The sequence below is a fragment of the Halichoeres trimaculatus genome, unplaced genomic scaffold (assembly GCF_033239565.1).
Source record: "Halichoeres trimaculatus isolate MK-OKI-2021-1 unplaced genomic scaffold, fHalTri1.1 fHalTri1_scaffold_2, whole genome shotgun sequence".
Lineage (NCBI taxonomy): Eukaryota > Metazoa > Chordata > Actinopteri > Labriformes > Labridae > Halichoeres > Halichoeres trimaculatus.
The window spans coordinates 33,293,692-33,318,125 of NW_027437180.1; the positions used below are offsets into that span (position 1 = coordinate 33,293,692).

The window sequence follows — 24,434 nt, forward strand, 5'->3', positions numbered from 1 at the left end:
AGTGGCAGTCCCTGCAGGGCCAGCGCCATGCCGGGGCCGGAAGAAACACACAGACACATGCAGGGCCAGAAACAAGGGGTCTTCACAGCCACACATGATAGCATGAGGACACATTCATTCACACAACAACAGATAAATCATCTTGAAGGTTTTATCCTCTGAAACCAGCGCTTTCTTTATTTAAAGAGGATCCACCAAAGTCAGGGGAGGACACACAGACGCACGGTGTAGACGGGCGCCTCTGGGTGAGTGTGAGTGCAGTTATCTCCTCTGTGACCACGCTCGCTAGCTTTCCTTGCCTAAACTACCACCTTGTGCAGACCTCAGAGGCACCGCAGCACCACAGGCAGACGGCCTTAAGTACATATTCTCTGAGGGGACATAAAACCCACCCTGAAGTAAATGGCACATCACAAACACATGAGGGAACACGAGGGAAAACGCTCACTGGTTGAAGCGCCTGAGCAGGAAAAATTCTGTAAAGTGTTGCATCTGGTTCACATTTAACATTTTAAATTATCAGAAAACATAGGAACGCATTATTAGTAATGAGAGACAATATCTGCATCTGGTTCTTACAATACTTCTTATTGTCTCTTGGTTACCTTAAAATCCCTTTCTACTTTCTGAGAAATGGTATTGCATGTAAGTGAAATACTGCGTACGTGTAACAAAATATGCCCTAACTGGCCTCAGATTGAGTCCTGCCAGTTTTTTTCCCCCTTTTACTCAGTATCCCGCTCAGATTTACTGTTTTCATGTTGAAAGAAAAGAAACTGCATTTCTTCACTGCCGTAAATGTTCTTCTTGTGCCATGTTATTTTTCAGTAAATAGTGCAGTGTTTATCGATTCTCAGGGAAACTGGTTCTGTATGAAACAGCAGTCAGTCTCCATTTATAAACATGCGATTGTATGAAAAGATAGTATCACAGAAAAGTGAGCCAGGAGGAGAGAGCTGGACCGAAAGCAGCAAAGAGCTGCCACGTCAGATGCTGCTGAGGCTTCTTGGCTGTCAGGACTGAAACACACACACACACACACAGTGGAGACACACAAATGCAGTATGGCCACACATTTGCATGAATGCACATGCACAAACACACATACACACACACTCAGCATGTAGGGCTTGCCTTTGCCGTGCCGTTTTTAGGGAGCTGCAGTCATCAGCCAGGCCTGACGCCCCAGCTCAGTGTGGCCGTCACCGCTGTCTCTCTGTGAATCAACATGGATGGAGCGGCTCCATCAACAACACACACAGGCCCTAATAATAAAACGAGCAAATCCCTCTCTCGAGTTCGCCTGCCACATGCCAGAAGAGGCCTGCCCTGGTCCAGTCATATCCTGTCAGGATTGCTCCTGGATTTACACTCACCGTTTGTTACTCTCTTTAAAAAGACTCCAACCAAAATAAAAAAAGTTTTTACTTCTACACTCATCTACATTTTTGCCCTAATCTCTAATAAGAAAGGTTTCTGTAGAGATGCACGTGAAAAATGTTTTCACAAGCCCACAAAAAGCATAAATAATCTCTTCAGATTGTGTTTCCAACAAGTACATTCAGGCAAATATAGTGGGCGCACAGACTGCTCATAAAAATCAGATGCAAAATAGGATTTGGCCTCATCTTTATTTAGGCTAGCTTTCCAGTTTCTGGAGAAATTACATTATTGAATACAACAATGCCATTGTTTCATCAAATTTTAGACAGGCTTTCAGCTTTTTGTATATTTCCAGTGAGGAAAAATGAAAATGGGAACACCATTTTTCAATCTGAGGGGGGGGAAGAAAACGGCTCTTGTGCAGAGATTTGATTCCAGATAGCACTTGGCACAGTTTGCTTCCTCTAAGTACTGTAATATGGTTATGATACATTAGCATTCCTTCACATCAGCAAAGAAACCCAATATGTGTATCAAACATTTTAGTCAGAGGGGAACAGAAGGAGAGGAGAGAGAAAGGAGAAGGAGGGGATTCAGGTAGAGGATTAGCATTAACAGGCGATAGGGAGTGAAAAGTCGCTCAGATGAGCAGCATTCCTGCAGACAAAGCCTGGCAAACGGTGAAACTGTTTAAGATAGCCTGCGCTCTTCTCAGGAGAGGCAGACAGGGAGTTAGTAAAGTGGCTTTTAAGCTCACCAAATCCAACATATCCCAGATAAGACTGTGGCTCTTCCTGAGGGAATGAAAAAGAGAAGCAGCAGAGAGGGGCTGGAAAGAATAAGGTAAAATGAAGTAAGAGACTGTTGGAGTAAAAGACTTAATGAGAGAGAGGAGGGGGAGCTGAAGGGGGGAGATGGAGGAAAGCAGACAAAGATAAGTAAACACAAAAAGAGGGAGGATTTGGGAATGAGACAGAGAGAAAAGATGAAGTGTCAGGAAAGTGGGAGCATACTTCAGAAAGCACACTTGGTGTTGGTTGATCCTCTTTCATATTGAGCACAGGATGAACCCAGCGGCCTGCCTCTCTAGGATTTTATCACCTGCATGGAAGGCAGCTAGAATACACAGCAGCCGACATCATTCACCTCCTCTCTGCTCAGGAAAGGTCTAACACACAGACTAAGACCTACATTGATTCAATTAACTTGTTTCTTCTAAATGCATTTAATTGCTATTTTGTCCCTTTTGGCGCACTGTAGTTACACAGCTGCAGTGTTTCCTGGTGCTGCGGTGACGGGAAACAATGCCACCAGTGTGCCTTAATGGCAGATTTCCTTTTCAAAAACTCCGACAGCTCAGTGATACACAGGAGTAATGTCCTTAATGTGTCAAACAGAATAAAATATGACCGAGGTACTTTGAGTTCTCATAAGAGCTGAGCATACAGGTGCAGCTTATCACACTGACATCAGCGGGCAACTACATTGCTTAAGCTGAAGATGCACAATTTTGGGGGTCAGATTGAAGGGACACTCTCAGTTTGGGTTATCTCTTACTGTTTGAAAGCGAACAAACTGGAACTCCTGAGAAGTGCTGCTTTAACAAGGAATCACTGGACATCAGTGTGTTATTGAAAACAACACAAATGTAAGGAAACAACCTTCTAGCCATGTCATTTATAAGAATTTTGAAATATATGGGGTTTTAGTATCAGTCATTTTTAGTAGCTTTTGGAAAATGTGGAAAACAGTTCTTTTAAACTTTTATTTTGTTCAGGTACTTCTTTGCACTGACTTTACTACATGCTTTATCATTGTCAATGACTCCCTTACCTTTGTAGCTAACAGTATTTAGCAATTAAAAAGCAGATAGACTGAAGTATATAGCTTTAGTTTGAGAGTTTCTACCTTTTATTCACTTTCAGAGACGACTGTTGAATGTTTCATCTAATGCAGGTAATTACTTCACTGATCTTGATACCAAACTAACATAAATTGGACATTTTGTACATGAAGTCCTGCAATTTTCTTGTGTTATACTTTTATCCTTTAAAAAATAATGCATTAACACTGTATTTTACAGAATAAGCATTGTGGAGTTGTGGTGTCAGACCACAATGGTGTAGCAATGTATTGTCTTTATAAACATTTAATTTTAAAGTCATTTGATTCCAAAATCAGATTGTTAAAATGGACATAAAACTGTTTTACAATGCAAAACAATAGAGTTTTAATCATAAACAAAACTGTGAGGAAATAATGATTAACAACTGAAATTTATCAATAAGTCACAACTAAAATAACCATTCGACAACTATTAAAACAACATATTTTTTCAATAATTATTTCAACACGATGTGTTCTCTTCAGTATTTCACTTTTATCCCACTGTGAGTTTCACAAGACTTTCTATTACAAAAATCTGTATCTGTAGGTGGTTTTAATAATCAAACTGCTTGTTGTTCTAGTTTTGATTGTTAGTTTGCTTTGTGTCTGCACATTGGTGGTGGTGTAAAACCAGATTCTGGTTCCTCATACGTCTCCATATTCAAAGCTGATTCTGATTCCAACACGACGCCAAAAAACTAAATTTAAATGTAAAACTTCAGTTGTTTCTGTTTGAAAAATACCAGAGGGACACGGAAACACACTTATGCATGTGTAGGTACATGCATGAGTATAAATATTCAAACCTGTCGAGTCAGATTCATCAAACATAACTGTAAATCTGCCTGTGAAATTTAGATTAACTCTTCATGTTGCCCTAAAGCAACAGGAGACAGGTGCGCGCACACACACACACACACACACACACACACACACACACACACACACACACACACACACACACACACAGGCCAGAGGCAGAGGCAGAGAGTCAACAAACAAGGGTCACTTTTTAATCATCCCTCTTGTGTTTATTTAGCAGTGGTCAGGTTTTTACTTATAAACCTCCCATTGCAAACCCCCCTCCTTTTCAACTCTGGAGAGAACATTCAAACAGTATTAATTCCTCTTGCTGGGAAGGGGACGGCCTTTTCCCGGAGCAATCCATAACATCTGAATATAAAAATAAATACGAAAGAGCGGGTGCACGCTTAACCCCAAAGCGAGGAGGGAAAAAACCTGCAGGGAAGTTTGACGGCGGTGTGTATTTTTCCTCGGTGTCTTGGACGATGTTTCTTTCCGCAGTGTGTTACTACCTTTTTTCTTTCTCTCCTTTGTATCCTTTTTCAATCTCTTTATCAACCTCTCAGTCCTGTCTGCTTTCTTTATCTTTCCTCTCACTCTCTACTCTCTCCTTCTCACTGCTGGACGCTCCTGTGCCAGTTAACTCACCACAAGCCAGAGGGAGGACCGCAAGAATGCTTAAATCAGCATAATTAGGCCTGTGTGTACTTTAAACACACACGCCCCCCCCCCTCCTCCAAAAAAAAAAAAAAAAAAGCCTGGACCCCTGCCACCTGTACACCGCTGTGTACGCAGCCACGGCCCGTCTCTTTGAGTCAATAAACATAAACATATCAGCAGTCAGTCTTGCACATGTCCACACACAAACACACAAATACATATGCAACACATGAGGAGAAGAGTGATGCTGTATCCCTCTGCAACACAACTTTATCCAAACTGCTGAGGCTGCCTCCGTCATCCAGCTGTCACCCCCACCCACCCCAGGCCTAAACCACCCTCACCACACTGACACAGTTTGACCCTTTACACTGTGGAGCTGCTGGAGGCGGGAAGCTAAATGACTTCAGCACACAAGCAAGCTGCTCTTTCACAGAATAATAAAAAAAAAATCTATAAGCAAGCTGGTAAAAATTAAGCATGCACTAGAACAACAGCAGCACTCTGTGTTTGTGGTTTTTGCCCCACACACACATCTGCATGTATTTTGGGTTTCAGTGGCGCATTAACAAACAACTGAATCCAGGGTGCCCGGCTGCACATGGGGATTATCAGTAGTTATTACAGACCATTTAATAATAATCACTGCCATCAAAAACCAATCAGTCCAAGCATGTGATATTTGGATGGCCAATATCAGCGAGCGGATCATATTAGTGAAGATGAGGACGGATTAGACAGTGTCATTAAATTATCACACAGGGATACACACACAGTTAGCAGCTTAGCATTGAAGCTGCAGCTCAGCCTCCTGCATGTGTGCAGCCCAGCAAGATCAAGATAAGATCAATTAAAAAGAAGATGCAGCATCGAGACACGAGAAAAGTTTGAGAAACAGATTAAACTCAATCAAGCTTTCAATGCTTCTGCAGAAGCTTCAGGTGCTCTCAAAGAAAATCAGTATAAGCACAAACGAATCTCATGAAAATGCAATAAAAGAAGGTGTGCTGACATCAAAAGGCCCTGCAGCCTGCAGCCCTGTGCAGTCGACTCCTTTCTTAAGAAACGCACGCTAACAAGTAACTCCAGAAGTGAATATAAACTATATGCATCCGGCTCTCAAAGCTCACTGCACGTTGCCATGGAGTTTATGTGTCATTAAAGCAAAACATGAAGTTAATTTGATTTCCATTTTTAACATCAGCCGCCTTGAAAACAGATAAATTTTACACAGCCTCGGCTCCTTCTACTCTTGGCTCCACGCTGCAGAAAGTGATCAGAACGCCACGCTCAGTCTGCGCTGGAAAATATTCTGTCAGCAGCGTTTGATCAGAGTGGTGTGATACTGTTTATATGAGGGAGCACACTGAAAACTAGCCACAAAGAGGCCACTCAGTGTGACTCTCCCCCTCTGTCCGTCTGACTGTCTATCACATGCACACACACACAGAGGCATGAACACACTCATTTCTCTGTTTGTGTGCTCACACAGCTGTGGATCTTGCTCAGGGTTCAACCGAGGTAAAGATATGGTATATTACGCAATGGCTTATAGATTTTTCCACCGCTGGCGAGCTGCCAGAGCTCTCAATGGGAGAGAGAGACGGAGAGAGAAACAGAGAGAGAGAGAGGATCAGAGAGCAGCACATTTTGTTCCACAAAGTCTGACTCACTGACTGGATTCACTGGCTGCTTTGCTGCAACTGCAGGCCTCTATGAGCCATGGTTACATTGAGGAAATAGGAAGAGTGTGTGTGCATGTTTATGTGTGTTTCTGTACAATACTGATGGTTTCTGTGTGAAGAATCAGGTTCGTTTGTTTGGTCTGCTGGAAATTTCAACTATGACTCCCCCAGGCCATGTGGACTGCTGCTGCTGCTCTATATTGGTCTGCCTTTGCTACACACACACACACTACACAAGCAAAAAATAAATGACCTTAGGTAGTTATTCAGCACAGTTAGGAGTGATAGATTTACAGTGTGTGTGTGTGTGTGTGTGTGTGTGTGTTGACCACTCAGAAGATGCAGTAAATGTTCATCATGATTTGTTACCTCCAATAAGGAGGTTATGTTTTTCAGAGTTTGTCTGTTTGTCTTGAACAGCATAACACAAAAAGTTACACACGGATGTTGATGAAATTTTCAGGAAATGTTCAAAATGGTATAAGGAAGAAGTGATTAAATTTTGGAGGTGATCCGGATCACCGTCTGGATCCAGGTTTTTTCTTAAGGATTCCCTATCATTGCGAGATAGGGCCGTTTTCACCGTATGTGTATATAACCCCATGATAAATGGTCTGATTGCTTTGCAAAACAATACAAGACAAGGTCACGATTGTACGATCCAGATCCTGGCAATACTCTGGATACTAGGATCCGGAATAGGTATGCACAATATATCGGTATCAGCCGATGTGTAAAAGTTTCAAGACCCAAATAATATTGTTTTCTATGTCTATGGAAACACCAAAACTACATCAGAAGAGTGGACTCTTCTTTTATATCTCTCTTCTTGTTTTTGATCCAAAAAACAGACAAAATGTACTTTTTTTAATCGTGTTCATCTCAGGCGCTCCATCCTTTGCTCCTCTCCATGGTCATCTTTTCTCACGATCGTGCCACTCTTTCTCTCTAAACTATCTCGACACACCATCTCAGATTGTTTTTTTTTTGTTGTTTTGCCAATATTGATATCGGTAAATGTCAGTCATCAGCCATAACAGCAATATTAATATCAGATATCGTATCGGCCAAAAAATTTTTATTGGTGCATCTCTAATCCGGAATATGAAATATGTACTGGGTCATCATAATTTTCAACACTGTCAGGTAACAAAATATCGTACAAACCTGCAACTAACACCAAGTTGTAGCAGACAGTCTGCTGAAAGGGAGTATAACATTAAAGTAGGACTAAAGTGTTGCTTGACAATCTCAATATGCTTGGCAGAGGTGATTTTCTAGTTTCTTTTTGCTTTCATTTTAAAAAGCTACTATTTAACTTTTGATGCTTTGTGGGTTTTAGTACCATGCAAACCTATCTGACAAACCAAAACAGCGATCAGACTCCATGCTCAAATAAACGTCAAATAAATAAATGCCTCTGACATGAACAACAAAAACTCTAATGTGCATGCATGACAGACATTTCATTGGAGACTTCATCCAAACTGAGACTTGGACGAGTCAGTGAAAGAGGCCCAATCTGTTTTGAATCAGACGCTCGCCTGTCAGGATGATCAATACGACTGTTTTCTTGATTTACTCACCGGGTACGTGACGTGCATATGTTAATGAAACTTGTGCATTTCTCATATCAGTCTTGTCCATATTTTCCCGCCTGGATTAAGAAGGCAGACATACTGTTCTCACACACGGCACAGAGACGCATTCACAGAGCTGAGTTGGCCTAGATCTCACACACCGAGGTTTCCCCTACTCTTTTAATTGGGCCCTTGATGCTCGACATAGGGTGTACTTCCTCTAATTAGCTATATCTATAGCGTATGGGAGGGTGTATGAATGCATGCATGTGTAAAATCCTCTTTTGAGCAACTCCAAACTAACTAAGAGCTTTAATTTCACGCTAGGCTGCATTGTCCCATTCAGCAGGGTTACCCCCACAAAAAAAGCCTCTGAGAAAATCAAAAAGAAACGGGCGACAGAGGAGGGGGATGGAGAAAGACAGAGAGGGAGAAAGAGGAGAGACGGAGAGACAAACAACAACAACAACAACTGAGGCTCATCCTCAAACAATGCCGATCGCTCACTAACCGTTACTTCTCTTCTAAAGGGAGCTAATTGAGGAGGTGGAGGAGGAGCAGAATGAAGGTGAAGAGGAGTCTGTCCCAAGCAGCTGCGTGAAAAGCTTCTCTTGTGGGTTCTTCACGTTTTTAAGTGTCTGATCATCATCATCACTTTGCTAACAAACAAGTCTTTCTACTGCTAACTGCTCGCTGTTGCACCTCTGTTTCTGCTGAGAAAATGAAAAGCAGCCGAGCACAGGGAGGAGATGAAGATGTCAATCACACATTCATATTGCACACCTAGCTTTTGCCTTCTGCCAAAACTAAAATTATATTGGCTAGTTAGCGCTGCGGTAACAAAAGCTCTGCAGGATAATTGCATAGATTTAATTCTGGAGTACTTTCTGCTCTAATGACAAAAGCTGGCAAAGGCCATCATGATAGAGACATGATTTCACTCCAACACGCGTGTGTCTATCTGTCTCTAACATACATGAGTGCTCAGTCTGATTTCACGTGTGTGTGCGAACAAGTATGTGTGTGTGCCGTATAGATTGGTAAACACAACTATATCACAGACCAACACAAGACTGCTATAGGGGCTGCCTGCTTCCACTGGCCACAGATCAGCCTAAACCTAATCCACACTAAGAGGCAGAAGACCAGGATTCACATATTCACACGGACACACACACACACACACACACTGGACACACACACACACACACACATGCCCATTCATCCAGGGGACAGACACCTATTACCCTGCTGTGCCAATTGCCTCAGTAAACCATGATAAATCCATTTTCTATGGGCAGTCAGGAAGACTGCACAGATAAGGGATGAGCAGAAAACCACAGTGCGGGATTTAACTCACCTCCAAGACAAATTCACACACACACACACACACACACACACACACACACACACACACACACACACACACACAGGCGCAGGGCAGGACTGTCCGCAAGCTACCTCAGGGTTTTGCTCTGGGCCTCAAACAGGCTCTGTCATGGAGCTGAGATTTCCTTTGTGCGCCCATTACTCTTGACTAACAAAGCCCAAAAAGTGAGATTTTAAATATTTGAACTTTAGATTACCCTGATCTGGAGCCTCAAGAGGAGACACATTTCTAAAATTAAATCAAGAACATTTATTTTTTCCCTGTAATCAGAATTTATTCACTGCTTAACTAACATGAACTTGATGTGCCATTCCCCGCTTCCCTGCACTCCTTCCTCCGTCCCTGCCTACCAGCTCTAGTTCTGGGCCAAGCAGTGTATAAGGTGGACCTGGTCTGCCTCCAGCAGAAAGGATGAATAAGTAAAAGGAACACAATGTACCCCTGGGTTCTGCTGAAAACCCACCGCCCGCTCGCCTGCCTAGCTGCCTGCCTGCCCGCCTGCCTGTCGTCCTGGCACAGCCAGCCGGCCACTTTTACCCAGCCCACCGTCCACTACAGCAAACCTTTTCTCTGTACCCTTCCTGTGCAGTGCCTACCAACTAGCTCTGTTTCAGCAGGATTACTGTGTGTCTGTGTGTGTGTGTGCACACATGAGTGTGTTTGGTGCAAAGTGATGCCAATAGGCTCTGTGTGTTACCAGATCATGCGGGCCCACCTCAATTTACAGCAGCTCACCGTCCGGTCCCAATGAAACCAGAAGCGAGAGCTGACGTAGGAGAACCATCGGCCCAAAACGAGGCACAAGTAAAGACACACACACACATCCTCCCACACACAAACAACTTGGTGGGCTCTGGATCTGAATTTTGAAAAAATAATTAAATCTTATTCATGGGAAGATGGTTATTTGAATGCCTACTGGGTCAAAAATATTAAATAAATATTAAATTGAAGAAAGATGTGCTCTATATATCTGATGTTCTACAGAAACTGCACACATGTTGCCACAGACAACACACACTTAGAGATGACAAGTTTCTTCATCTTCATCACCAAAGATACTCCACAACAAATCTCCACTGCTTTTCCCTCCTTGTTGCTATGGCTATATGGCATGACTACAGTATGTATGGCTTTCAAGTGCTTAGCCAATCTGCACGGCTGAGTGAATTTCAAGCACTCATCTGATCTGCAAATCTAACAACATTTTAGAACTGCAAATAATCAGACATGAAGCGCTTATATGAGCAAGAATCGGATGTGCAAACAAAAACTTTTTTTTCATTATTTTTTGTCTGTACTGTGCAGGGAAAGAGTTAAACCATCTCACAGAGAGGGAGAGGCAGAGAGAGGGAGAGAGGGTTTGCAGCAAAGCTTGAAAAGTTGGCAGTGTCTGTGAGACGCGCTGAATATTAGCAGCCCACATCTCATTTGGATAAGCGGGACTTATAAGTGGAGTCTGAAATAATTGATTTCAAAAACGCAGCACATAAAAGTTTTAATTAACGACGCCTCCGCGACCTTCAAACCGCATTAAAACTTTATGCAAATGCACTTCCGTAACAAGAACGTGAAACAATGCCACGTAGCCCGTAAAAAAAAAACACAACAGAAAAACTCTGGGGCTGTTTTGGCAAGTGCACGTGCACTACTTTTTTTTGGCTGAACCGTATCCGTCACCTACCAGACCATTCCAGCAAAGCTTTTATCAGCATTAATTATACATTGTGGATTGTTTACACGAGTTTTGCATGTTTTCTGTGATTTGTGAATTATTTACACGACTGAGGTCGAATAACAGAGCCGTAATGGAGTACAGAAGTATGACTACAAGCAGTGCACGTGCACGTTATTATAGTCATGCATGTGCGCTAAGTAACAACACACAACCTTATCATCAAACCACAAATCATTAAAACAGGCGGTTACAGTTAAGTTTAAATTGCCTCTATAACTGTGTCACCTACACCTCCAGCAGGATACACGCGCGTTTTTTGGACTGTTGTTGCTATTTTCACATCCACTAAATGCAAACACGAGTTCTCAATGAGACACGAGAGAAGGCAAACGGCGTTAATAGTCGATTGATATCCATCAGTAAAACTGGGAAGACGCGCGAGCTGCAGTCTAAGCAGATCAATATGTATTGCGCATATGGGCAGCACGCGTCCATGCGGCGCTCGTGCAAGAGGATCTGCTGCCAATTAATTTTAATTAATGGAAAGAAAGAGGAAACTCGATGCGGACCTCTGCCTCATAGCACTAGGCTTTGGAAAATTATCTGTGCTAAATATGCAGTGAGGCTGCTTGGACTTATTTCTACGGAGCAAATCAGAGGGACTCTTGATGAGAAAAAATGTATCCGACACTGTTTCAAACTCACAGATGAGAGGTCAGAGAGATTAGAGTTTGTTTTCTTGGTTTTTTTTTTTTTCAAAGAAACAAAAAATGAAATGCAGCTTATATTTTACAGCCACTGTGTCTTTTGGCTTCACAAAAAAAGATGTGATAAATTATAATTTTGAATCACAGCAGCGCTTCTCTCGTATGTGAAACATACAGAGAAAACACACAGAGGTTTGGTTTGAAGGCCTGGAATAACGCTGAGGGAGGATCTGCACGTTTTCAACAGAGCTCATCAAATCACACTCACTTGTTTTTAAGTTATAATCTCTGCTACATTGTATCTGACTTGTGCATATGATATTATGTGATTAAAAAAAAAATAAGACAATTTTAATGCTACACAAAATGCAGCAGAGAGTGCAGGTAGAGGAAAGCGGCAGGCCGTGACCTCCACACAGAATTAAAAAAAAAGACTTTTAACCTACATGCAAAGGGCTCAACAGATAACACTTTATGATGCAAAGTCATTTTCAAAAAGAAATAAATTCTTTAAAAATTACACTACATGACCCTGATGATAATGTTTTCTGCAGGATAACTCCTCACTTAACTTCATATAAAATACCTCCTTGCCTCTTAAAAAATACTAAAGTAAAAAATTTAAATTTCAACACGCACTCTGAAGAGTTTCCTTGTTATAAAAATGTGAACCATAAAGCAGGATTTGAGCTCGGTGTTTGTGATAAGCCGAGCGGCGGAGGGAAACACGGAGCAGCCACGGCCTGAAGCTGCAGTTCGGTGCGCGTCCAGCTCTCCTCTGTTAACTCCGCACTGACTGCACTTCATGTCTGCGACCCAAACCCTGCGCCCAAAGTTTAAAACTGAAAAATAACATAGAAGAGCCGTGCTGCATAAAAAAGGCGAAAAGGTCATACATAACTTGACCTTTGCTGCTGCGAGTCCGTCTTTAATGACTATTTTCAAATTAACCAGTAAAAGTATGTTTTCTGACACAAAACACTATCAGTACAAAAAAATATATCTGGTTTTTAAAAAGAAAACAAAGAAATTAGTGGCATACCTGACCTCTGTCAAAGCATGTTAAGTAGTATTTACGTATGAACTAAAATCATTACTGGGGGGTATTTATAATATATATTACAATAAAATAGCTCAATAGTTAAAAAGTCAACCTATCTAGAGGTGAGTGAAGTCTTTGAGCTCATAAAAATGTTTAAATTTATACGTGCTACAAGTGCGTGCCGTAGAACAGGCCTGAAAGCTCGAACTGACTCGATTGTTGAGCTTTAAAAATAAGACCTATCTGAACATTTAAACTTAATTTATTAAATAACTTTTATATTTTTTTGCAATCGTTTTCATGCAAGAATTTAAAAGTTTGTCACCTCTATAGACTAAAACTATGCACTAAAGCATAACCCTGCACGGCTTTTGGATTACGCACAAGACAAAGCGAGTTTTTCTTTTTACGGTCAGAGCATCCTCAAATTTCTCATTTAGGAAAGGTGTATTATTATGAATTATACGCCTCTTTGGAAAATATTTCCTTGTGTTTTCTTTTTGAAAGGTCAGATATGTTTTGTGCAGCCTCGGGCTGTGCACACAACACTCCACCACCTTCCCTCCGGTCGCCTTCAGGAAGCTTCTCTAAACTTTGATTTCAAACGAGGATGCTGTAGTGTAAATAAATACGACGAGACAGTTATAAATGTGTCCACGGTGACCCGAAATGCCCCCAGCGCCGACCACGGCTGCAGCCCGGCAGACCTCCGTCACAGCCGCAAGTCAACCCCTTAAAAAATAAACTGTGCCACAACCCAAAGAGTCGAACCAAAACTCTATTTGTCGGCGAGAACGATTACCACCCCAGGGTGGCTGTAATTAATCGCCAACTGTCAGAGCACCGTGCCCTTCTTCCCCTTTCTCCAACCTCCGTTTTATATAAAATAGATTTGGGAGAAGCGCCATTTTCTCTCCAAACCATGCGCAATGAGACGCACAAGAAAGCCCGTTGGAGGAGTGCCACGGAAAAGAAAGGGGGAGACAGAGCGCGAGAGAGGGGGAGAGGGAGAGGGAGGTTAAACACTATCAGGGAAAAGAGAGCAGAGCTGGAAAAAAAGGTCCTTAAAACGCAACAAATGACAAGCAGCGGCGGGCAGCACAATACTGTAACTGCACGTACAGTAGAAGCAGTCCGGCGGCGCACTACACAGGAAAAAAGCAGCGAGGAAGAAGAATGAAAAAGGTTTTATTCATACCTGTGTCAAGCAGTAAGGGGAGTACATGGCTGTGTCTAGAGATGAAAGTTGGAGCAGTTGATAATAAAGTTGGATGGAGGTTCGCTGCGGTGCCGCATTGCAAAGCCGCTGTGGCTCAGTCCAGGCTGTAACCCCGCCTCACTCACAGTGAAAGCTCCGCACCAACTTTAGGAGAAAGTTTTTCTGCTCGCACTCCCTCCCTCCCCGCCTCCCTCTTTCGCACTGACGCTTCCCTCTCTCTCTCCCTTCCCGCTTTTCTGTCAGATCGACGCGATTCTAACTCCACTTAAAATAGTTACCGATTTTTTTTTCAATACTTATTCTTTGAAAAAGACGAATCAGTGTTTCGCTGAAAGCTCAAAGAGGAAGCGCATGAGATACAGTATCCCTGCTGTACAGTTAGAGGCTGACAGAGCGCATGTGGTTCCCTGTGCTGGGTTCAGTCAACTCATCGTTAGTTCCTACCGGGCTGTTTTTATTACAATGACACGGACTATCTTCAAAATCTCTGCTGTATTTACATCTGGACATGGATTGGTAGAGGTACCTGTGGCAAGAAGCGGCTTAAGTTGACATCAGGGCTTCAGTGTTTAGAGAGGGGATGCCAGTCCCTAGTTTATCCCTTTGCCTCTCTGAAACACTCATCGTGATTAATTTTGACTTATATTTTCACTCCATCTCAAGTTTACAAGGCAAAAAATGACAGAGAAAGACAGATCTGATTCAACACAAAATGTTCTCTTTATGTCTCACTGATAGTTTATCTTTGTGGTGAGTTTATAATATTGTAAACCACTTGTGAAACTGAAGATCTACTATTTATTGTCTCGTGGCTTGAATTTAATATCACAAAGAAACCTCATTATAAAAATCTATTAAAAACAAACCTCCCCGGGGCATTCATAAAGTGTATATTTTTGGCTTTTTAATAAATATCAGTTGTAAAAGACAGTCTTGAAAAGCCTAATCAATAACTACACATGCTACAGATGTGACTGACTGCAGGGGTGGACAAGCTGAACTTTCCTTCTTTCACATCCTCCGCCCTCAAACAAAATGTAGGAACACACTACGTGTGACCAAAATATTTACAACTGAGATTGTTTCCCTGAGCCAGCCTGTCGGCTGCGGGGTGACATGAAGCTCTCGGCAAACAGTAAACTCATTCAAGTGTCTTGAGTGGAAGAGGCCCCATGCTCTTGTTAACATGATCATTTTGTTCTTGTAAAGTCACAAGTGTGCGACGGACAAAGTGTTGGACTCAGCGGACACATGGGCTCAGATGTGGAGGAGAGATATTTGTCTTCCATTTGTTTCACAAGGTGTCACAGCTGGATCTGAGTCCAGCTGTGTCAGCCTCTTTTTATAACCGAGCATTATGGGTACAAGAAGTCCATCATCTGAAGTTTACACCACAGTCGAGGTTGATCTTTTAACTTGAGGATTGATGAAATATTCTTTAAATATCTGAGGTCTTTGTTGAATGAGTTCAAGAAACTGTGAGTCCAAAGTTGTCACAGTGAGTTGTGAATTTACCGCCTAAAAAAAGGATTCATTCTGGTCATATTCTAGTGAACTGTATCTGTGTGTGGAGACAAAAGATACCTGAACTCGGACAAAGTGGTTTAAACCAGTTTCATTGTGCCTCCCATTGTATGGAAGTGATACACTCTGTTTCTAATCAGGCTTGGCTTTATCCTCGCCCGCTCCCTGCTCCTCAGCCTAATCAAACTCATATATGCAGGCAGAGTGCCTGCAATTATACATAAGCCCCTGCCGCATGCATGTGTGCAAGTGTGTGAATACAATTCTGTATGTGTGTGTGCGTCTGTCTCAGTGTGTGTATGTGCGTGCATGGGTGCGGTTTCAGGGGGTTGAAGTCACCCCAGCTCTCCTATGCCAAGTTTTTCAGGGGGATATGAAGCCGTGCAGCTTTACGAGACCTCAGCCTGTGTAGGATACTTAGACACTCACACCACAGACACACATGCATCTAATGTACAGCATGTACACCCATGCATGCACACACACATTTACGTACACGGCCACAAATGTCTTGCGGTCAGAGATTTGCTGGCACAAGCAGCTATAGAAAAAGAATTAGATTGAGAGAAAGGAGGAAAAGAGTGAATAAAAGCGCAAAAAAGTGAAGCATATTGAGGTGTAGTCGATTCCTTTCCCATAGTCTCTGCTCTTTCCAAACCACACCCCAACACGGCACGGGCCCAAAACCCAAAGCCTTTGTGTGCTCCCTCACTTTCCCTTTTTCTCCTTCTCTTTACTATTTCTCCGTGGTTCTTCTTAGCGACCGTTTTCTCCTTCTCTATCTTATAATCTCTTTTCTGCTCCTTCTCTTTCTGCCATTTTAATCACACTGTCCTTTTGGTCAGTCTGACTTTTCACTCCGTCTTTGTCTCTGGCTGCAGCCTGAGCCGAGTCGACCATCTCAGTATTCAGCACAGGCGCTTTGGCTCTAACAAACAAACTATAGCAACCGCAGGATTTACAAAAACACAGACGCTCAGGTTTTCTGTCCAAACTCTCCCTGATCAAACAGTCCGCTCTGACCGTGCAGCACCTACAAAAGCCCCTCGAGCGCTCTGGGCCCTCGCGGTTCCTGAGTTTGCAATTAAAAAGCACACGAGAAAACCATATGGCTTGTCTAAAGTTAGCATGTCGTGGTTTCCCATTGACACACGGCACTGCCCATATACTCACTGTTTACCATCGCCTGTGGCTAGGCCATTAAATATTGAAAGTGATGTAGCATACTGATACTGCCATTAGCATGCTAAATGTGTGAGACAGGTGGTTGAGGCCGCCTTTTCAAAAGGCAGGAAATATGTGCACGGAAAAATGTGTGTAACTGTGCCGTTTACTATGCCGTGCAGTGTCAATATTTTTTGAGTAAGCTGTTTATGTGTGCTCTGGGAGGGAGCACGCCAGTCAAATGCATATGCAGTCAGAGAGAAATGGCTGACTGGCCGTTATGGCTAACAAGCATATCATACACACTGTGGATCACAGAGACTCCACGGATCTGTTTGCAATCTGAGTGTGTGTGCAGAGCAATGTGTTACGCCTGCTGCTTTTTATGTGTTTACTGTGTGCAATAGCTGCATATATGCTTTAGTCGACTGGTTTGGATTACTGCCTCCCCACTGTGTTTGCATTCAACAGGAGGAAAATGTATAGATTTATTTTTTTCAAGCGTGATGTCACCGTTTCTTAATTACAACTCTCAGGGTGAGGAAGCAGGTTTTCACGAGGTTGTCTCAACCTGCTCCAGCCTCTGTTGTTTTCTCACTATTCATTTTTTTAACCTCTTCACCCGCATTAAGAGGACAGAGAAGAGTGACAGGACATATGGAGAGGAGAGAGCGTGACGACGACATGGTGGTCAGAGTGAAACCTAGGCTGCTATGTACAGCACTGTGATCTTTATATATGGAGCACACGCTGTAACCACTCAGCTCTGAATTTGTGCTGTTCCTATAAAGAAATGGAAATGACCGCATGCAGAAAACGTCAAAATGGAAAATGTCTTGCAAAATAAATCTCATATTTTGTCATGTTTTTGCTTCTGCTGCTTCTGGCTTTGTCCTCAATGTGGGGAAAAATGTGTCTACAATCTGCAACAAAGCCAAACTGCTGCTACACATAAATAATACCCACTAGAAACACATGTCACAGAGAAGCTGACGTTTTAAGTGAATAAGTGTTTACGCAGGGCACTACTGCCAAATGTCAGCTCAGGCTGCAGATGTGGACAAAAAGGTGATATTAAGCAGAGAATCATCGGTGAAAAATGTGCGACACACCTGGATAAATAAATCCATGACTGTTTTGATGTTTATCTGCAACATACACGATGAGTTTTTAATGCCCTCCTCCCCAAACTGTTGATCATTACTAAGAAAAAGAAAGGTTTCTCTTTAATGGACCAGGCTTGTTTGTCCGAGAAATAAATATTCAGACAAAAACAGACGTAGAGTGAGGATGTGTGTGTGTTAGTGTGCATATACCCTGTAGGTATCCGACACGAGGAAGCATTCAGGCATCCCCGGGCCTCTGGCAGGATCGTCGTTCACCAGGTAGGTGTCTGTAGCCTGAATCAAAACAGAGAGAAGGACATTTCATTCAATTTTTCTTTAAGCTAGATTCTCATTTTTGCCATTAAACTCAAGTCATGTCTCACCAGAAAGAAGGGAATAATTGTTTTTTGCACTAAGCCGCCAGAAAGTCTAGTGTTTACTTATTTCTAAATTTTCTGTGAGGCACAAGTCCAGTGTAGGAAAGTAAAACATGTAACACAAATATTTTAATATTTCTGTTTCTTGCTGTATTTACAAAACACAAAATAAACAGCCCCCAGGAGTTTTGCACAAGTTACGAGCACTTTTGTGACCAGTGGTGTCCTGAAACCACCCGAATCAGGACAAAGCTCCAACATTCACCCACGGTGTAACGTCCATCATTTGACCCTAACTTAACTTATTTTTTTCAAACAAAGAAAAAACAGCGTCTGTTAACATCTCCTGCACTTTACATCCCCAGCCAGACTGTCTGTAAGTACCAGTGTGTCTGAATACATGTGTGTGTGAGTGTGCATTCAGGGAGCTTCATTTGTATTCTAAGGAAAGCAGGCAGGCAGGCAGGCAGGCAGGGTTCTGGCAGGGCCCGGAGCTGTGAAATGGGCTCTCCTTGCAGTTCTGCCATTGATTGGATCAACCTATCCCACTCTACTTAGCCGAAGGGAGCCCAAATCCCACAGCCCCTGTGCCGTTCTGTGAAATCCTATTTCATTTCACAACTTTAACGGATAAAAAAGCGTGCACACAGGCTTGTGCCAACCCGAGACCCCATGCCACATCTATTTAGCCGAACAGGAGCGGAGAGAAAACAGTGCATGTGCTGCGTGGAAATGTTTTAACGTGCACACATATAGTACGCTCTCACCCTCCTGAAGATATAATCACCTGCGCGTACTGTATATACATTTCTTTCCACGCCCATGTGCTCTCAGCCTTACACACACACACACATACACATACACACAGGCGCAGGCACACGTGCATGCCACTTACGCAGACACACAGACACAAACCCCATAATAAGAGCCAGACATTGGCAGACCACACAGCCCTGAGTTGTGGTGAAAACAAAGGCTATTCATATCCTTCGCAATGAGAGGTCTGTACGGCGAACTCTCTCCTTCTCCCTCGCTCCCCCGTCTCTCCCCTCAGCGTTTTATTACAGATAATCTGCACTCGCAAACCTTCCATTTTTCTGCAATTGTGCGATTTCTAATCATCTTTATTAGTCCATAAACATGTTGTTTTTTAATTCTAGCCGCTCTTTTTAATAGTGGAGGCCTCCAGCTCCTTACCGGGGCAACACAGTGCCCATTGTTGGGCCTCAAGAAGAGGATGAAGCCAGGATCGGAGTGAGAGAGGCCTGCTGATAAGGCAGCAAAGCATTATGGGGGTGGGTTAGCAGAGTTCCACACACAAAAAACTGCAAACGCTCAGAGTCTGCCAGGCCACATGTGTCTGATAATGAGTCAATCCATCTGATTGGCTGATGCTCTGTGCTATGGGCCTCGATCCACAGCACCTGTGTGTGTGTGGGGAGTCCGGACCAGCAAGAGGACCCCAATACGCCAGGTGTGCTGGAGCCTTTGTGATTGGCTGCCACGGGCCAGAAACAGGGTCAGGTGCATCAGTAAGCTTTCTCTGATTGGTGGAGCTGGACCCAAAAAATGGCTGCGGGTGGGAGAGAGCTTTCCCGTCATTGGCTGTTGCTGCCTCAGTCTGCTGGTGAATTGGTGTCCAGGAGGGTTGTACTGGGAGAACTGGGACTCTATAAAGACATGCTATTTAAGAGTATCTTTGTATGGATTTAACCCCTTGTATAGAGAGATTCCTAATTTTTCTCATCCTCTAACACGACCCAAGGTGCTACTTTAGAGAAACAAAAAGCAACCACACTTCAACAATAGATAATTTGCTCTCATTTCAAATTAACCAACTGACAAAGCAGCATTAAAATGTCCTCTTTATGTCATGGCCAAGGAAACAGGTGTTGATGAACCTCAATCCCATTGTGCAACAGTGAATAACACGCAGCTAATGAACAGGCTAAGCTCTGTACCTGCCACAGGGGAGGCCAGAACACACTGACTCCCTTTGTAGTAAACCCCAAAAAAATCTCCCAGCCCCCGAACACTCTCTCCTGCAGCACTGTATGAATTATATATTGTACTATATATATAGAACATATGCCCAGCCCATATGGCCAGCCCTGAGCGAAAAAATCTCAAAGCCCTCCTTAATTAACATTTTAGAGGGAAGATTCGGAGGCGGGAGATTGAGTCAGTGACCTATTTGGAGTCCATCATCGCCCAATGCAAATGTGTTAATTGAGACAGATTTTCCCACTCCGCAAATATGCAATGGAGATTTTTTTTGTGTGTGTCTGAACCATCTGATCTAAGGTAGGGGTATAGTATCAGCTTTAAACTGACAAAAGAAGACACTTCTCTTTCACTTTCTCCCTCACTATCTCACACACTCGCTCCTTGGCTCCTTCTCTCCTCCTCTCTCCCTGGGTATATGTGTTGACGACCATATGGCCAAATTCTTTGGAGGTGAGATCTCCGAAACCTGCTCGCACACTTGCGCGCACACTCACACGTGTGCTCACACACACACACCTCCACAGAGCTTTGTGTATGAAAGGCCCTGATGGTGGAATTTGTTCTCAGATGGCTCCATTTTAAAGCACATGAATGGCAACGTATCAATGATCCTCCTTCCTATCTTTCCGTCTCTCTGTATCTCACACTTGCAGTTACACACACACACACATGCTTACACACAAAAGCCTCCACTGCTCACACACACACCTGGTGCAAAAGGCCCTCCACATGATTCCAAAAAGACATGTATTCTGGCTGCTGTCGGCCTATCTTTCCAAAAACCATAATTATTATCACCGCCATTGTGTCTTAAACGTGTTTTTATTATCCTGATTTGGTGGCTGAATTTATCACTGCCAATTTTAAGGCACAGGATGAAAATTGGGGAGAAGAGAGGAATGGGGGATGGGGGGAGAAAGAGATAGACACACACAGTGAGAGTCCAGCCAACCTGCGTGAGATGGCAACCACTTCAAAGACGGCGGGCCGCACTGGCGATCTGTTCCACGGTGTGTGAGAGGTGTATGAAAGGCAAAAATGGCCGCCGTGTGAGTCCCTGCCAAAGCTACCTCAGGGAGAAAAATGTTGGAAAAATACGATTTTTCACACAGCCATCTCAGGAGGGGGGGGGCGCGGGGAAAAACGTGGAAAATAACAAGAAAGATGAGGAGAGAGTGAGGGGCTGCATTAAAAAGAGAAGGAGAGATGGTTAGCAGAGCAGAGTGGGGGCTAATTATTTTACTCCACTTGAGGGTCCTGAAGGTTTTGTGGGGTCAGAAGTACAGCCAAAGCGCAGCGCTGAAGACTGCGTTGAGCTTAATTGTGCAGTTGTGCTTTAAACTAAAGTGAAACATTTTCCATTCAGGGGGCTGGGTGGCAGAGGAGACACTTTCAGATGACTTAAAGCTCCTCTGAGAAACTTTTCATGTGTGTCGAGTTTCATACCCCCTGTGGATTTGTTCTGTTCACATGAACGTTACTTTTTTGGAACAAAAAATCGAGACCTGCTTCTTTTAACACTCAGTTGAACCACTTGTCCCAAATCGTTGCAGTGGGAGTTGTAAAAAAAGGCTCTTTCAGCCATGATGAGCTAAAGGCCTCTCTCCAATCCCTACCATGCTGTTGTGGTTTTCCAAATTTAAAATAACTTATTAAGAAATTTAAAAAATCTGTGTCCTGATGGTGTTGTAACATTTGCATCTCAAACGGATGTGTCTTAAAACTGCACAGAGGAGCTTTAAAAGGTCATCTGAGGAGCTTTTTGTTGTAATTTTGACAACCTTGTGGACAAAGTGACGCCTTCTTTCACAAACTATCTCCTTTAATTTGGCTTCCCTACTGTACACTGTCAACTTCTGTGGTTAAAATAGGTTTAAAAGCATTAGTAGTGTACTTAATTTATTGTTTTCTTCAAAATTCAGTCTTCTTTCTAGTCCTTTTCCCTTTTCTTATTCCATAAACAGTCAAAATCTTCTCACGCTATTAGCAAACATTTGACTTATGACTGTTGTGCTTGAATCAACATTAGAGAAGCAACAGAAACAATTCCAGCCCTGACAATAGCTGGAGCAGCACTATGTAAAGAAATGCAGTCTCTCACCAAAACTGTTTTGGTGAAACAAGTTTGAACAGAGGACACATTGGGATACGCCCAAATATTTGCCCGGCTTGGCACCTTGCCTGTCAAGTACTGATCTTGCTCGACTGGCTGGCGTTTCGATACGTTGACGCTGTGCCAGTTTTGCACCAAACTTCCTGGGTTGCAACATTTTCTTTCTCTGCTGCACTGTATGCACACAGATAGGCAACCCCAATGCCACTAACTGGCGCAAGTTCTCCTTCACAGATCCTCATTCAAGACCTTTTTCTGATGGCCAAACCACACTTAGCCTCACTGCCTATGTGCATTTAACAATGAGGTTTGAGCGGCTACAATCAGGCCTTTGTGTCACACAAGGACTGATCCATGGGGAGATTTTCTTGTGGTTATGGTTTTAATACAGCAGAGTTTACCACAAAAACCAGGAAGCATAGGGTTACATCACAACACACACACACATACACATACACACACAGAATGACTTAATAAAGCAGCATTTAAAACGTCTCACCCACTTCCAACTCCACTCAAATGATACTCTAAAAATTGACTTAATAACACATTAAAGGGTCACGCCCACCTCCCTGTTTGGCACCAATAAACAGCCTCAGCTTGTGCTTGACTGACAGGTTCTGCGGTTGGCAGCTTCATTTTTTCTCTGCAACAACCGCAATGCAAACCAAGTGTGAAATTATAGGCCCACAATCAAAACAAAATGAGCACGGTGATACGGCTGCCAATTATAAAGCATTGTCTGATGGTTGCTTTACCTTAAGAAACACAGACGGATGATCACACAGCTTATATCACACATCACATGAGCCCTGCCTGGGTGGCTGCTGCTGCTGTTGTTGTTTTTGTCTTTCAGGTATGACTGGGTGTCACTGGGGCCATCAAGCATTCTTGGAAGGTGAAACCATAATAAAGTTATGTAAGTGTGATATTTAAAACTCATGAATGTAGAGAGCTGGGAGGGTGTCACTTATCAGTCGTACAGGAAACAAGTTAATCCTGTAAAGTTACACGAGGACTGCAGGCAGGCTGAATGGACACTTGTTTTAAATCGGCTTGTTGGTAACTTTTTGATTATTGATATCCAGTTGGAATATTCAGTATTTTTATGCGGACAACAAAATCTTTTATCAGGTATATTTTGTTTGTTGTTACATGAGGTTTAAACTATTTTGCATACATGTGAATGTATTAGTCAAGATTTTTCACCTGTCTTATATTTCTACCTTCATATACTTCAGTCTTTTTCGATCACTAAGACAATAAATATTATTTGATTTTACACACTTAGTATGCAACAGTCCCAAGTGCAGTATGAGATAAGTGCAATATCTCTACCTCTTATTCTCTGTTTGAATGCTTTATTTAAAATTTGCTGATAATTCTCAATATTGTTTTTAAATATTAATTCAGTTTTTTCACCAAAAGATTCCCATACGATTTTGTTGTACTTGGTGCAATTACAATAAAAGTCATTCTATCTTTCAAAAATGACATTTAATAATAAATTCCTGATGCTTATTTTGGAAAACATTTAAAATAAAAAGCATATATTAATATGCACTCTTGCCAAGATTGCATTACTGTATTAGTGTCTTAAAGTAGAAGACTTCTGCACATTTTGTTTTATGCAGCGCTGAGGTTGTTATATTATGTGTGCTGTGCTTGTTATTGTAAAGTTTCATTAGTGGTACAAAGATATTAGGATCACAAAACTGCATCCAGATAAAGCTTGAGCCTTTATTAAAATCAGACCTTATTTCTACAAGTCTTAACCTCAAGCAGCTTCTGATCTAATCTTATTAATTTGCACATAAAAACTGCATGGTCAGTTGTGTTTCAAAGAGCTTTGTTTTTTGCTGCAAAATGAAAATTATGCTGCTAAAAAAAATGAAATCCTCATAATTTGTGATTATTTTCAATCCAGAATTGTATTTCTTTGTTCAGCAAAATCTTTCTCAAACCTCAAATGAGCTCAAGAAAACTACAAACAAGCCACATACAGCCCAATAAAAGCTCATCTAACCTGATCTTTCACGTTGATAATGAGGATCACAGACAGAGTCCTAAGCCACTATAATTATAAATCAAACTAAAGGAGCTGCAGA

At 42.5% G+C, this 24,434-nt stretch overlaps 1 protein-coding gene across 12 annotated transcripts in view; it reads right to left on the reverse strand.

Annotated features, from left to right (window-relative positions):
* The window catches only part of nfixa (nuclear factor I/Xa), a 113,077-nt gene that overhangs the window by 86,572 nt on the left and 2,071 nt on the right, over positions 1–24,434 (reverse strand). For 11 of the 12 annotated variants that reach the window (XM_074665375.1, XM_074665373.1, XM_074665369.1 and 8 more), the window contains exon 2: positions 18,040–18,123. In XM_074665375.1, the coding sequence (XP_074521476.1) occupies positions 18,040–18,123 (84 nt within the window). Of the gene's footprint in view, positions 1–14,014; positions 14,196–18,039; positions 18,124–24,434 lie in introns of those variants that run through there. The other variant, XM_074665365.1, reaches the window with a different exon arrangement.